The 15214-nt window shown below is 34.5% G+C and overlaps 1 protein-coding gene across 1 annotated transcript in view; it reads right to left on the reverse strand.

Moving 5' to 3' along the window:
- LOC129241698 (uncharacterized) overlaps window positions 1-13057 on the reverse strand; it is a 51338-nt gene extending 38281 nt beyond the window's left edge. The window contains exon 1 of the mRNA XM_054878168.1: window positions 12844-13057. Coding sequence (XP_054734143.1) covers window positions 12844-12954 — 111 coding nt within the window. The 5' untranslated portion in view covers window positions 12955-13057. The remainder of the gene's footprint in view (window positions 1-12843) is intronic.
- Window positions 13058-15214: the final 2157 nt, after the last annotated feature.

Below are 15214 nucleotides of genomic sequence, written 5' to 3' on the forward strand. Positions count from 1 at the left end.
ACTAATTGGGCATTTTTGAAATATGATAACTATCTTCAAAAAATTTTTACAAACAAAAATTTGCTAAAAAAATTGTTTAAAAAAAATTATTTAAAAAAAAATTGTTTTTAAAAATACATTTGTTTAAATCAGAAGATATTTAACTTTAAGAACTCTACACCAAGATTTCAATATTGAATAAATCTCAAAATTATACATTTTTTTTAATTGTATCAGTCGTCATCATCATCGTCATTTACTGTACAACCCAGGGTGGGTTTTAGCCTTTTTTGCGATATTCCTCCAGGCCTCTCTGTCTCTTGCTAGATATATCCAGTTGGTTACTTCGAGCGCTCGTAGGTTTCTTACACTCAGGCCTACAAATCAACCAATTTGCGGAAAAATTTTCCACGATGTCCAAAATACTTGGTGGTAGTTTTAGACCTCCATCGTTTAAAAGTACACAATATACTGTAGAAATTTCAGGAGATTATTCTCGACTCTTAACTTTTATGGAAAATGAAGGTTAAAGAGTAGAAAAGAAAAATGCTTAACATGCATAACAGGCAAGCGATTGCAGCTAATACTCGTGCAATGCTGCCGCCAGCTTCGCAGCCCCGCTTATTGATTTTAACAGCAGCTGTCAATACACAGAAAAACCCTTCCTGTGCTTTCTCAGATTTCTGGTTCAGCCAGTTTTTTGAGGATCTGGACAGTTTAACGACAGCTTTGCCAAAGGTGTTAATTGGATTCACCTAGAGTTTGGGTTTTTTACAGGATATTAAGGAGATATGGAACTGGGAAAATCTTACCACATCTGAAATTACCTACTTGTAGAATTCCTTGATATCGTTTCTCTCCAACGCAATAAATTGCTAAGATAAACTACTGTCAGCTTCAATTTTTGTAATTGCTATTAATTTTGAATGCATATCAATACTCTTCCTCATTGTTTCTAAGCATTTCTGAAGATTATAGGCTGTATTTTTTGTCATGAAATCAATTTTTAAAACCGAATAGCAATCATTTCTATCTGACACAACAAGAAAATAAAGTTGGCAACAAATTTCAAGATAATCGATAAGCAAAGCTTTCTTTCTTGTCCCGGAAGTTAAATAACATTTTTCGTATCTTATCAATCAAATTGTGTTATTTTAATGATTCACCGTCTAAGGTCAAATCACATTTGGACAGATTTGCCACCCAATTCGTTTCTGTTTTCTGATTTTTACGCTTAATGCTGAAAGCAAAAATAATTCGTATTTTGACAAGCCCGTGACTCTGTAAGTAAATTTATATTAAGCACGTTTTTAGTTTCTGTATGTGACTCAGCACCACATTTGTTGATAATAAATTTCCTTCTAAATGAATCTACGCTCCAGTGAAGCGTTGCAGTAGCATTTGTCTAAAATTAAAAGGCGCGTGCCCGGCATAACTGTTTATCAACACGAGGTGAGTTTGTACTTATGTACATATGTATATAAACTGTACTACACATACTCCTTATGCCTAGAGTTTTGTGTAGAACAATGCAGTTGCCCCAAAGATTAATGTGTCTCATCGGCAAAGCGTCTTAACGCAATTAATTTTAATCAATTTTAGATTTCATTTGCACGGGCATGTTAAGTAAGCAGTCAAAAGAGCATTTTTCTAACACATTACATTTATACTAAAAAGGAAAAGCGCAGAAGGTGGAAGAAAAAAAGAAGAAATTAATGAAATAAAAATAGAAAAGTCAAAGACAGCCGCTGTCAAATAAAATCAAAAAGTATAGAATAGAAATTCTACACTCACAAGGATGAAAATATTGGGTAGGCGAAAAAGTTTGGTAACCCATACACAATTTTAAAGCCGAGTATCTCTTTAAAAATGCAGTGAATCTCTAGCATGAATTTGATATGAAACCAATTCGAAAATCATTTTGTTTAATGTAAAGTTACGTGCTTGTGAATATAAGTGAAAGTTCGGCACATCCCAAAAAAAAAAGGAATCATAAGGTAGAGGCTGCTAAAGAAATAGGATTGTTTAAGAAACTTCTGTCTAGGTAGCAGGGGAAGCTCGGAGCTTGGAGCTCTTATATTTATATAAGAATCTAATTCGGTACCTGATTAGAGAAATAACAGTAAATTATTCTCGATTCAATTTTAATTCTAAAAACTGCGATATTCTTTCTAGGAATGTAATTTTTAAATTCTATTTATGTAATTTCTTCCTAAGCATATGAAATAAAGGCAGAAAAATCGCTTTAAAAAATCGGAAAAATAGCACACATTGACTCTAACTTTTTAGCAAATATGCTTATTTCCACGCTTACTTTTTATTAACTTTATTAACATAGTCTCTAAACTGGTATAACTATGGGCCAAAATGGTTTCTGCGTGGTTTTGCCAGTCAATATAACCTAACTTAACAAATGCAACAAATATCGTATTAAAATCTAATATTTCCCGCTAAAATTATAAAATTATATTGGATTAAAAAATTATAAGAACTTTTTTCACTTATTATTCAGTTTTGTGTTTTGCATCGACCGTTTTACGAAAGACACCCCGCGACAAAAATGATAGCGTTTTTACCATGCTTTCGTTTGAATATTCACTATTTTTGTATAAAAGTGTTGCTTTTGTAAGCTTGTCTAACAAAAATTTTTTAATATCATATTTTTATATTTAATACAAAAACTATTAAAATTCCATAAACTCTTCATCTCAACTCCACAGTTTTTAAATGGAATTTCTAAAAAAACTATTGCATGCAGTTTTATAGCCCATTAAATTTTAAGGCAGTATAGTGCAAGTTTGAAATGCTCAATTATACCCCTGGTTTCTTTTTAAATCTTTTTATTTATAATTTCTTACATATAACGAATGTACCATTTTTTTTATATCGAGAAAAAAGGCAACACTGTCAGGGGAGAAAATTGCGCAATAATATAAAATTTAATTGACCGAGCCTGCTTATGTAAAACGTCGCTGATATGGAATGAAATATATGTAGTTATTTTTAGCGGGAATGTTTACTGGTAAAGAATGAATCAATGAAACCCGCCAATGATGAACAAAAAATTATCTATAACAAAAGCAAAAGAAATCCATTATTTTCTCGGTAGATGGCTGTAGTAATCGATATCTTATAAAGTATCGTAAACAAAAATTTTAAGTTTATGCTCGTTGGCATGGTGACATTTTACACTAAAACAATTATTTTGCTATAATCTAATTTGATCGGCGGAGCGTTGCCCAAAAGTTAAAGATCGACCTGTTTTAAACCATTTGCGCAAAAATTTTACGTAAAAATAACGAGTTTCTTTTTCCCCAAACTAATATTTTCGAAGCTTTAAGCATATCCATAATTTTTCTACAAGAGTTTCTTGCTTTATAAAAATCTTTGTTATTTGATTGAATCTCTGAATAACTACAACCGACTAGCAGTTAAAAAATCAATGTTACTAAAGCTAAACTTTAATAACCAATCGGCAGTCCTTAGAATTTCAATAAACTAAACGAGTAATGTTGACCTGTTATTTAATTAAATGTATAACATTTTCCAAAATGGGTCTACTTCTGTAGGAATCAGTTCAAAAAACGGCTGCTATATTCAGTGGATTTCTTTTTTACTTTATCTGAGTTTTCAGTTATTCCAAATTTTGATGTTGGTGTTCTTATTATTTTTCACATAACTGTAGGTATGGTATGCATTTACTATCTACATACATAACTACATTCAAGTGTAAGTCGCATCAAATGCCTCTTTAAGAATTTTGCTTCTCTGTCATTTTTACATATGTCGTACAAGCTGTTTGATGTGCATTTTCTTGCTCGACTGCAGCGTACCCCAAACAACAGCCGGCACAATTAATCACTGCCCTTGAAAATTTTGAATTGAAAATAGCACCGGCAACATACAAACAATTTTTCCTCTCACATTGAAAGCGCAGCAGTGTGTTTTTTATTTGTTGTTGAAAATCTCCATCCGCCCGTCTATGCGTTGCTGCAGCTTCGAGTGCATTAAAATTGTTTAGCTGGAGTGAATTTTTATGGCCGGAGGTCGCGTTTGTGTAGCTTTTCTTTTATGTTTGGCCAGCCTACTTTTCATTGCCACAAGCTCCATGAATTCATTTTTAATACCAAAACTGCGGTATCCAAGAATTCATAAATTTCGAAAATAAAAAATTATAATTGTTTTTTTGTCTTTTTTTTATTGGCTTAATGTTTTCGTTTTCTGCTTTGAATTATCCAATAAATGCGCTCCATCGCCACTTCACACGCTGCCTTTTTGCTATCATTTTCTTTGGATCCCAAGAATTTTTCTATTTTTCTTTTTTTTGTTAAAAAATTCAATGTGCTTTTATTAGCGGCTACTTAAGTGCAATCAAAACCACAAGAAAGAAAGAACATAGCACCGTGCAACGGTAATTATCAAAACGAAGTAGTCGCGATGTAAAAATTAAAAAAAAAATAAACGAACAACAACTATTCATTCGTCTCTTGTACATTTATTACTTTCAATTAGGCTTGCCACAAACTATAGCCACAATTTCAAGCCTTCGTGCCCCTCGCCATGCAATGAATGTTGCAGATGCTGGTGCTAGAGGCATTGAGGCGTTGCCTATTCTTGCTTATTCGTTTTGTTTTCGTTTGTATTTTTTCCTTTTTTTAATTATCATTCCAACATTTCTTTTGATAGTCATAATTTTCCTTGTTATTATTCACAGCAGACCTGCTCATCATCACCATCATTATCAGCAGCATCAGCAGCATCAGCAACATCAGCAACAACCTTCTCATTCTTTACTTACTCACCTCGTCTAGCCAGCTGCATTTGCAGTGCGCATTCTAATTCCACCGTTTCTGCTACTTTTGTTGCAAAATGTGCTTTAATTTAGTAGTTGTTCTTGTTGTTGTACAGCGTCGTGTGTGTCACTTAATTCAACTAGTCTGTCCTTTATTTTATTTGTGTTTTTAGTTTTTTTTCGGCTTTCGTTTATGGCGTCTATGCGCATCTGTTTGCCTAACTCTTCGTTTAGCAGCTTGGACCGTCTGTCTGGCTCGTTTCGAGTGTTTATCTTCTCTTAATTGGGGTTTGATTGTAATTTCACATATATATATATATATATATATATATGTATATACAAATATATATTCATGTATGTATATGCACAATCATCCATATGCCTTTCTCACTAATGGTTAAAGCAATGCTCTGCTCCTCTCATAACTGCCATAAGGTCTTTTACCAGCAGAAATTTACAATACAAACGAAGTCTGTTATCTAAAGGCTCTCCGTTGGCCTGCCTTTTGTTTCAAGTGCAAACCTTGTTTACTCCATCATGGGCTTATCAGTATTCATGCTTACTCTTTCTCTCTAACTCTCTGTGACTCTCCCTCAGTAAGGAATTTTGCTTTTAAGATTTCAAGTATCTCACATTTGTTTACTTAAAATTTGTTTTCTTCACTTTGTGATCCAACCCTATCAATGCCAGTTTTTTAATCTTGTTTGCTTTTGGTTTCCTTCAAGTTCTATTTACGCTTGAGTTCGGTATTTTATCTTCATGGCCTAATTGAAATATAACGCTGTTTTTAATTTTATACGCAGACAAGTGTTATCCCGAATTTTCTTAAGGAATACTCATATATCTATGTATGTATTTATGTGTTTGTACACACAACTAATAAGCATGTCAAGGGCCAACTGTCATTTTCGATCTTCCGTTCGATTTCTGGGTTCATGCCATTCAATTTGGTTAGGCAGCTAAATTATATGATAGATAATTTCAGCAAATGCTTAATTTGGAACGTTACCTCATAGTTTCAGCAGAAGGCGTCTTGCGTTGTTACGCCTTAATTGATGCTGGATTAATAAAATTTAGTGCGTTTTTTATACAGAATTTATTAGCAAATGGTTTCTGTGTGGTCTACTAAAGAACGATAGAATACAATATTTGGCCATCCGAAGTAAAATTCTGAGTGTAACTTTGACTGCTAAGTAATACTTATTATGTCAACAAATCAGCTGATTCTTTCGAATTTGCTGAGAGTCAAATGTTGGCCACAACTTTGCATACTTTACATCGTGACTACTACAGTCATTTACCATAACTCAGGATGTTTCTTCTGTTGAAAGGAGAATGGGTATTCAAAATATTTTCACTAAAGTGCGGATGCTTATTTTTTGGTCAGATGTTGGAAAGTTAATCATGCACCTGACTAACATTTAAACTCTCTTCTCGATTCCCCATACATACGTATTGTTTTCTTTTTGGGCCTAAAATTTGTACAATGGATATTCGTTCCTCAATGCTTGATTTTTCATTGTTGGTCTTCCGGACGACACAAATCCATTCGGTAAGTCATGGACTCGGAGAAAATTTTTGATGGAATATATCAAATAATATAAATTTTTTTTCAAACTACGCTCACCTATTACAAGTCAATGAGCCACACCGATCACTTTAATGCAATGTAGCACATTTATTTAGAGCTCTATACTTTACGAACATGGTTTCATTGTTGACTATTAGATTCAGATCTTTTGAAATACGAAAAACGTCAAGAAAATATGCAATGATAACCTTTTAAGACTTAGCAAGCACCCATTTGCAGTCATAAAATAGTTATGAAGGAGTTCTATTTTGGGGCCTGTTCGCTCATAAGTAGATAACTTAACGGACCGAAATAAAGGTGTTTCCCTTCCTTGGCCTTTATGAGTTTAAATTTATATACATATGTATGAAATGAGCATCAATTTTAGTCATATGTGTCTGTTATTGGCCATAAATAGCTCTTTTACGATTATTTTTAAGACTTATGTATTTATGATACTCATTGGGTTCACATACGACTCATTTCATCTCACTTTTTTGGATTCTCTCCAAAATCATTTATGTATGAGTCTCGATGGCCTCTAAAATTGCTTCAACTCCTTGTGAATATCAACTACATCGGATATACATACATATATGTATGCAGCGCATCATAATGTTTTAGCTAATAACTTAACATAACTGCATGTGGCGATAATACATTTTTAGGCTTGAGGTTATGAAAACTATACAAATGAGTCGATTAAAAGTTAATTTCTCTTTTTTCACGACATGCTGGTTGTCGTACAAGGTATCACTTTATAATCCTATGTCGTTAAAAAAACATTAATTATAAAAAACTTTATAATCCTATGTCGTTAAAAAAACAATAAGAAAATGTTCAATACAAATTGCGAAGTTGTAATGCTTTGTTATTTCCACAAAGTGGCAACTTATAATTAGGATTTTATATATGAACTACATGCATAAGTTAAAATAATGCACTTGATACTCATATTTCTTCCATTGAAGGACTCGTTTCGGACTCATACGTGCTGAGTGTTCGTGGGGCATCTATGCGCATCGTCGACGGCTTATGTATGTATAGCGGCATTTTCGTGGATAAAAAAGAGCGATGATTGGCGTCGCCGAAACTATACGAAAAACGAAATAAATTTCGATCGACAAATTGAACGAACCGTGGCTTGCATACGTAAATTTGTTAACTAAGTTCGATAAATTGGTGTATCAATTCACAACATAAGGAATCATCGTATTCGCCTGCTCTGTTCAACCAAAAATATCGATTGCAGTTGAGGATAGGAATTGAAGGAGTTGAGGAAGGAGAATAGAATTCAGTAACTCAACATTAGCTTGAAAGGAATTCTACAATTTACAATAAATAAAAATTTCTCTATCGAAAGTTCAATTAACCCGGCAATTGAAGGTTGACGACTTCAATTTCGAAAACGCTTCTCTATATGGGCGTCGAAGGAGCTGGATAATGTTTTTTATCAAATAGTTCATTTTTTCTGTTGAGCTATATTTTGATTTCGGTGGTTACCCTAGCAAGCAATATTTCCTTATTCGGGGCTCGGAAAATTTAAGCGTAGTTGTGCAAAGCTCAATGCCCGTCAATCAGTGACCGTTTGGAGTGGAGTTTATGAATTTTTTTTAAATAAGTACTTTTTTAATTACTTCTTCTCGATCTTAGACTGAATTCAGTTTTTGGGGCACATTAGGTAACAATAAATAAGCTATTTATAAATAAATTGTCGAGTATTATTAAATGATCTTTTGTGAAGATAAATCTTTTGTGAGTAGAACCGTAAAAGATAAAGCTCTTTTTTCAGGATTCTGCACCAAATCAAGGAAAACGTGTTTTTTCACTACATATTAAATATATGGAAAACTTCTTTGGCTATGAGGCATCTGTAAATATAACTTTTACTTAATGCAAAAGAACAAAAAAAGCAAAACGGGTATCTATTTTCTTCAACTTAAAAAAATATTAATGGGTGAGCGCTAAAATATTTCTTTTCACCCTAATGTACACATACGTTAGTATATATGTATAAGTAATTATAGTGCTTATGTGTTGTAATTAAAACTGTCTCAAGTTATTTATTAGAAGCATAACCGCATTTTAATTTTAATTTCAAATTTATTGCTTTTAAATACCACTTCAAAAGTATTACTGCCAGTGCGTAATTGCTTTTTGTAATAAAACCAACACAAACACATGTGCATATCTAAGTACGCATAAACATAAATCACAGTTGAATATTTATATTTGTTTTTGCATTAAATCAAAATTCATTTTTATGTTCCCTACAAATGCCTCTGAGACAAAACAAACAACAGTTGACAGCTACTTGGCTGCTTGGCTGCTTTTACTGATAAGGTGTCTGATTATTTAACCATTGAACTAAATATACCCCTGCAGGAAAAAGTCACATTAGAATAAAAACATTTTGGTCAAATGCTGGTATTTAATAGAAGAAATTTTACTAGTTTGTGATTGACCAGTAGCAAAATAACGATTTGTCTGCAAATTATATATTAAAATTTAAGACTCATCTACGCACCAATGATTTATATTATTATGCAAGTAATTTTTTTTTTTATTCGTTGATAATATATGCTTTTCGATAATATTTTGAAAAAGAAATAAAGAACTACTAATCTAAAAAAATATCGCTCCTAGTCGGAGCATAGGGCTGAAAACAGGCTCTCTAACGATTTCTGCCAGATGATATGTGCCTCATTTCATTCCAGTGGCGGTGGAAGAGCTCTCATTTCCTATTGCGGGCATGCAAGTTTGTCGTGGGCGACCTTTGCACCGGCTTTCTTGTGAACTCCATTGGAAAACAGAAAAGAATCCAATCCAGTTCCATTTCCTTATTTTAATTTCAAGATTGATGATCAGTGAGGGAAACAAGGTCAACAATGGAGACTGTTCTTGGCCAAAAAATTCGGCATGAAATAATAAGGGATTTATTGGTTATTATTTTAACAGATACAGGATCCATAAAAAATACCGTCAATTTTGACATTAATTTTCTTGATTTTTTATTTCATTTTATTTTCTTTAATATCCTAAAAAGATTTTATTTCTTCAGTAGTTTTTTTAATCTGCTTCAACTTTATTATATTATAATTTAGTTTCCATGTAATTTTGAATAAATTTTTGTACCTGAAAGAAGTTTCATTTAATTTTAAGAAAAAAAAAACATATTCTGTATTTCGTTTCAATATAAAATATTGTAGAAAATTTTAAATCGTTGGAATAGACTGCAATATACGTTTTTTCGTTTATACTTCAATTGATCTTAAATGGAATATTTTATAAACATACTGACCACAATTTTTTAGCTAGTATGAACTGGTATTTTAATTGCTATTTTTCTGATGCATGACCGGGCAGTTGCCATTTCGTAGTATATCGCCGTGTTAAAGTATCACTTGCTAACAAACAAAAAGAAAGACCACAAACTGGTTGAGCTAAAAAATTATCTGGTATTATTCTAACTAGCAACTAGTATTTTTACCCTGCAGGGAAGCTTAGAAACAAGTAGCATTACTAATGTAAACACATCCAAAGTTGCATACAAATTTGCATGAAAACGCGTTTGTAATATATGTGCGGCAGTCAAAGTAAATATTTTTGAATTTATGAATTTATCTATGGATGGTATAGAATATACAGCCCGCGACAAATAATAAGACATCAAAAGTTTGAGCAGTGTTGACTATTTTCTTTGCTCTGAAAATATAAATCCAAGCTTCAATATAAAAATTATAAAAATCCCGCAAACTTTTAATGTCAGCAATGTCAATATTTTTACTTAGAATTTATAGAAAGATTTTTGGTACGGAGTTTTATAGCTTTTTAAGTTCTAGTGTAAATTTGAGGTTGCTTAAAAATATCGTTAATTAAAAAAAATTGTTTGATGGTGCTGCGCATTTGCTCCTTATAACGAAAAAAAATTATACAAAATTGACGGTATTTTCTGCAACCGCAAACTTGCACTTTATTATCAAAAACTTAATAGGTAAGGTTACGTTGCAGCGGTTGTCTACTATGAAACACACTCAGGCTCATAGCCCATTGCAATGCCGCGCGTAGAACTCGTTCTTTAATAAGCTTATGAAATATTTCTAAGTTTTGCTTACAATTTTAAAATTAGAATTTATGCTGTTTGTTAGGCAATGGGCTAACAATAAACATAAAAAAGTAAAAATAAAAATGTAGTCAATACTCGTCAAAATGTTGTTGCGTTATCGTTTTGTCGTGGGATGTGTGTATGCACGTTTGTATGCATGTATGCCACCAAGTGGGTAATCAATCATTATCGCCAAACCCGCAATCTAAACCGTATGCTTCTGGCTTCTTTGTTTTGGTTTTGGGTGGTAGCAGTAAATATAATCCAGTAAGTAACATAATCGAATTGTAAATATTTACAGTTCGGCAAAAGATAAGCAGCCAAGAAAAGTCAAATTGTGTTCACTCTGCAGGAAAATACCTGTCAAGTTCCTAGGGGAGAAAATAGGAACAAATTTAATGTATTCTTCCCTTAGTCTGGCTGGTATTTTTAATAGAAGTATTTAGTGAATCTGAGAAAATTTGAAAAAATTTGAAAACAATAATATTTTCTTTTCGGTAAGGCTTAGGGCTTATCTCCTTGACTCACATATTGGAAATACATGGCGGTCATTAGACCAATAATGCTCCATGATTCGCTAGTATGGTGGACGGTGTGTGATAAAATGGCGTACGTGAAAAGATTGGAGAGCAATTGCAGCAATATGTGTAACCGGCGCTATGCGCACAACTGCAACAGGGGCAATAGAAAGACTTCTCAACTGGCATCGAATCAAATTAGTAGTAAGAAACTCAGCCATAAGGGCTGCACTAAGACTGAGGATGACTGGATAATTCTCACAAATGCTTATTGGTCACAGTAACATACAGGGCATAAGCGGAAAGTCAGACTACGCTATTCCCCAAATAAACTTTAGCAAGAGGCCTGGTTTTGTAATAGAACAGAATGGCTGGCAGAAGGGTTTATTATCCGATTACCTTGCGTACAATTTCTTTACAGATGTATTCTAAATGACCAATGGAGAGGGGACGGCTGTCTTCTGCCCGCAGTTTGTTATCCAAAAGCCTTTCAGCCTTCCTAATTGCGGTTTAAAATTTTAAGCTGAGATGTATAATGTAACCAAATCAGCTGAATTTTCGTTGGAGTTTACTCCCCTCGATACTCGCAAAACAAGTTCATCTATGCTATGAAATTAGACAAAGTCCTAACTCAGGAAGCACAGTCTCTATGAACTTACAAGACGAAAATAACTTTATTTTATCACTTCCAACGAAGGAATGTAAAATATTGGTTGGAGACTTGTCGGGCCATTGCCTCACTTCATATCACATAGCTCAAATGGTATCGGTCCAGAAAGACGCATCTAACTTATGCGAAGAAGAAAGGGGTACGCTAGAACACATCCATTGTCACTGCACTGCTTTAAGCATAACCCCGTTAAAACCTGCCTGGTAGGTTTTCTTTTCATCTCTGAAGGATATTGCTGACAACAGTTTAAACTGTCTATTAAAACTCGCCAAGATATGAAACACGAACGCTCTTTAACACGACTCCAAAAACACTGATAACACTACGGACCCTTGTGGTCTATATGAGATCTATTCAGATCAGCCAGATATACCTAACCTAATATTCTGTTTGTTGAGATTACTAATTTTTGATTTTTGATTTTATTCGGATCTGTCTATTCATTCGACGTTCTTCGAAGTTGAAGTGCCAGTGTATTTTCTTATTTAAAGAGAAAGTACGGAATACATACATACATTATTGGCTCTTACAGCTTCTATTGGGTGTTTGGCAGAACTGCTCCTCCTATTTGTGGTATCCATCTTCCCCAAATGGCGGGTTCTACAGTTTCAAACCCCGAACGGCAGATAGCTTTTCATGAGGTACTTTTCATGGCAGAAATACACTCGAAGGTTTGTCATCGCCTGCCGAGGGCGGACCGCTATTAGAAAACACTTTTTCTGTCATTTGGTGTTTCATGTACATATATTCGAACCTATTCACTCCCGAACTGTAGTCAGGCACAAACTCATTCGGCTGCCTCGAACGCAAAAGTACGGAATATCATGCAATGATAAGAGGCGCTGTCTTGGAAGGCTTATCAGCAACGGAAATTCATAAAAAATGGTAAAAGTGTTAAAAGAATCTGCTGTGCATGAATTTCCAGCTATGCATGAATGGATGGGTTTTAGGGTAATGTAATGGACGTTGGAAAAATTGATTGCAACAGCACCAGAAATCACTGATCAATGATTCACTGCAACGAAGTTATGTTTCATAAATTATATATGTATGCACACATACATATATAAATACATAAAGGTTTACTACTGTTTTTTGATTGCAATTTTTAAAAGAACGAAGGTGTAAGTACCTTTATAAAATGCATTTTAAAATATTTCAAAAATGTAGAGCTATAGAGCTTTTTTCTCCTAACTCGCTCTTGTTTACCTTTTTACATTTCGCGCAACCATCAGTTTGTTCATCCTTCCTGTTGTCCCCCGCATTTGGCTCATTTACACCAAAGCGGTTGTACTGAAACAGACGCCCCATATTCCGCATGATTTCACTTGTGTAATTCAAAACGAAATAAAATTTCCTTCACTTTAATTTTAGTATCTGTTATATTTTTTCATAGATCTAATCGTAAATGCTTTATGCTCTTTTGCACTTTCACACCCACACACACTATTTAGCTCAAAACTGTTTGCAATCGAAAAATTCACAACATTACGCGCGCACTACTTCACTATGTCGCTAGTATGCTTCTGTTCGGACATACACACACTCATATACATAAATAATTTCCTACACTCCTTTGTTTACGTTATACTTCAAGAATATCGCTTGTGTTTTCGTAAAATTTCAAACCGTCACGAGTTGCGTCACTGAAATTTCCATCGAGCGATCACCGCAACGTGCACACCAGGAATGATTCAGTGAGATGGACGCACATTGTTGTAAGTTGTTGATGTTGATGCCACTGTCGATGGTGGTGGCGCTGTGAGTACGTAAATGACGTTTCTGGATGATGATACTGATGATGATGACGTTCACTTCAATGCTATCGTTGTTGGTGTTGAGTGATAATGAAGTTCTTCTCCTGATAGAACTCTATATAGCAAGAAGCAAAACAAAAAAGAAACGCTCAAGCGGTTCAGGTCAGCATATGCAGCTAGTGCAGCAACATTCATTGGTGCCGCATTCAAATTGAGAGAATTTATTCATTCAGAGTCAATATGAAAGCAACTCACACAAACGTAGGTATGTAGCTTCATACAATAGCACACAGCAGGCAACAGTTTTCAGAAGTACTCGTATGTATGAGAAATGACTACGACTGGCAGTTAGTGGCTGAATCAATACACAGAAACTGTGGAAAAAAGAAGTTGAAGTATGCAGAATTAAGAAAAAATGGGGAATAGTAGGGCCGGAAGAATGCACGGCAAAATGAAAAACACTCGAAATTCAGACGAACGTAGCGGGAGATACATATGTACATACATATGCACATGTAGAAAGTACAAGCCGCTATAAGCCTACTTATTTGCTTATGCATACATATGAACATACGAGTTTACGTGTGTAGACTTATGTACTGTTCCGGTGAAGCACTCAACAGCGGTGAGTAGTATGTAAAAGAAAAAAGGTGGACAAATAAATACTATAAACTAAAAATAGTAACTTACATATCGACCGAATTCATACACTTGAAATAGAGCGGAAGCGGTCAGTTGCAACAACGACGACCAGACAGAAACAAGTGCTGTAACTACGTACAAATACACAATACTACGCTAATAGTTTGTCACGTACATACATACATATGCACACCTACATATGTTACAGCTGACCAGCGAAGACAGTAAAAATAGTGCCCATATTTATTTGCCTGCCGGTCATTCGCCGCTTAATTCTGCTCAACTCTACCCACCCACACTTCGACATTTCCAATGTATTGTCTGTCAACCGTTCGACATGTTTCGTAACATGCCCCTGCACTTACATACAACTACTATATTTTCCTTCATTTGCACCCTCATTTGCGCTCATACCCGCTCCGCTCACTTGTGATTTTTCACTCATCAATTGTAGTGGCGAGCCTGAACTACAGCACTCCAATGCGCTTCATTCCACTCCACGTGGCACAGGGTGGTTGTGGTGGTGGCGTTTGCCGGTGATGTTGGCCTCTCGACATTTTTAATTTTTCGGTCTACCATTCTGCAGTTTTTTCAACTGATTTTGGTGCTCTTCAATGTAACAGTTTTTCATTTCCCCTCTTTGCCACTTGCTTACACTCACTCACTCACTCCCTTACTGTATATATAAAGGTATAGATGTAGGTATGTAGCAACAGGCGCTATATGAGTTATACGAGTAAAAGTGCGGCCGCAAAAGTGTAGTGCAGTGTAGTGGAGTGGAGTGTATTTAAGCTGAGGAACTTCACTATATTCAACAAAGTATCTTTGTATGGCAACATTTTCAATGCTCTGCAGTTTGCAAACCAATACGGGCACAAATAAATGAATGAGTTGATTATTTTGTAGTTCATTTTCATTAGTCAACTTCATTATCGTTACGTTCATCATCCCCTATTGCATTTGTAATAGTCTAAAAGTGAGCACAAGTCTCTGTTACTTGCCCAACTGCTGGACTTTTTACCGCTCAGCTATGCATTTCTACAGTTTTTCTGTCTCTTAGTATTTTGATCCCTGCGTCGTGTGGCCCTGTTGAATTCATTAATTTGTTTAATTATGAAATTCAGTTGACTTGTGCTACTTACTGCCTTCGCATAATCAACTTAATATAATTTAGTACATTT

This window comes from Anastrepha obliqua, chromosome 3, assembly GCF_027943255.1.
Source record: "Anastrepha obliqua isolate idAnaObli1 chromosome 3, idAnaObli1_1.0, whole genome shotgun sequence".
Classification (NCBI taxonomy): Eukaryota; Metazoa; Arthropoda; class Insecta; order Diptera; family Tephritidae; genus Anastrepha; species Anastrepha obliqua.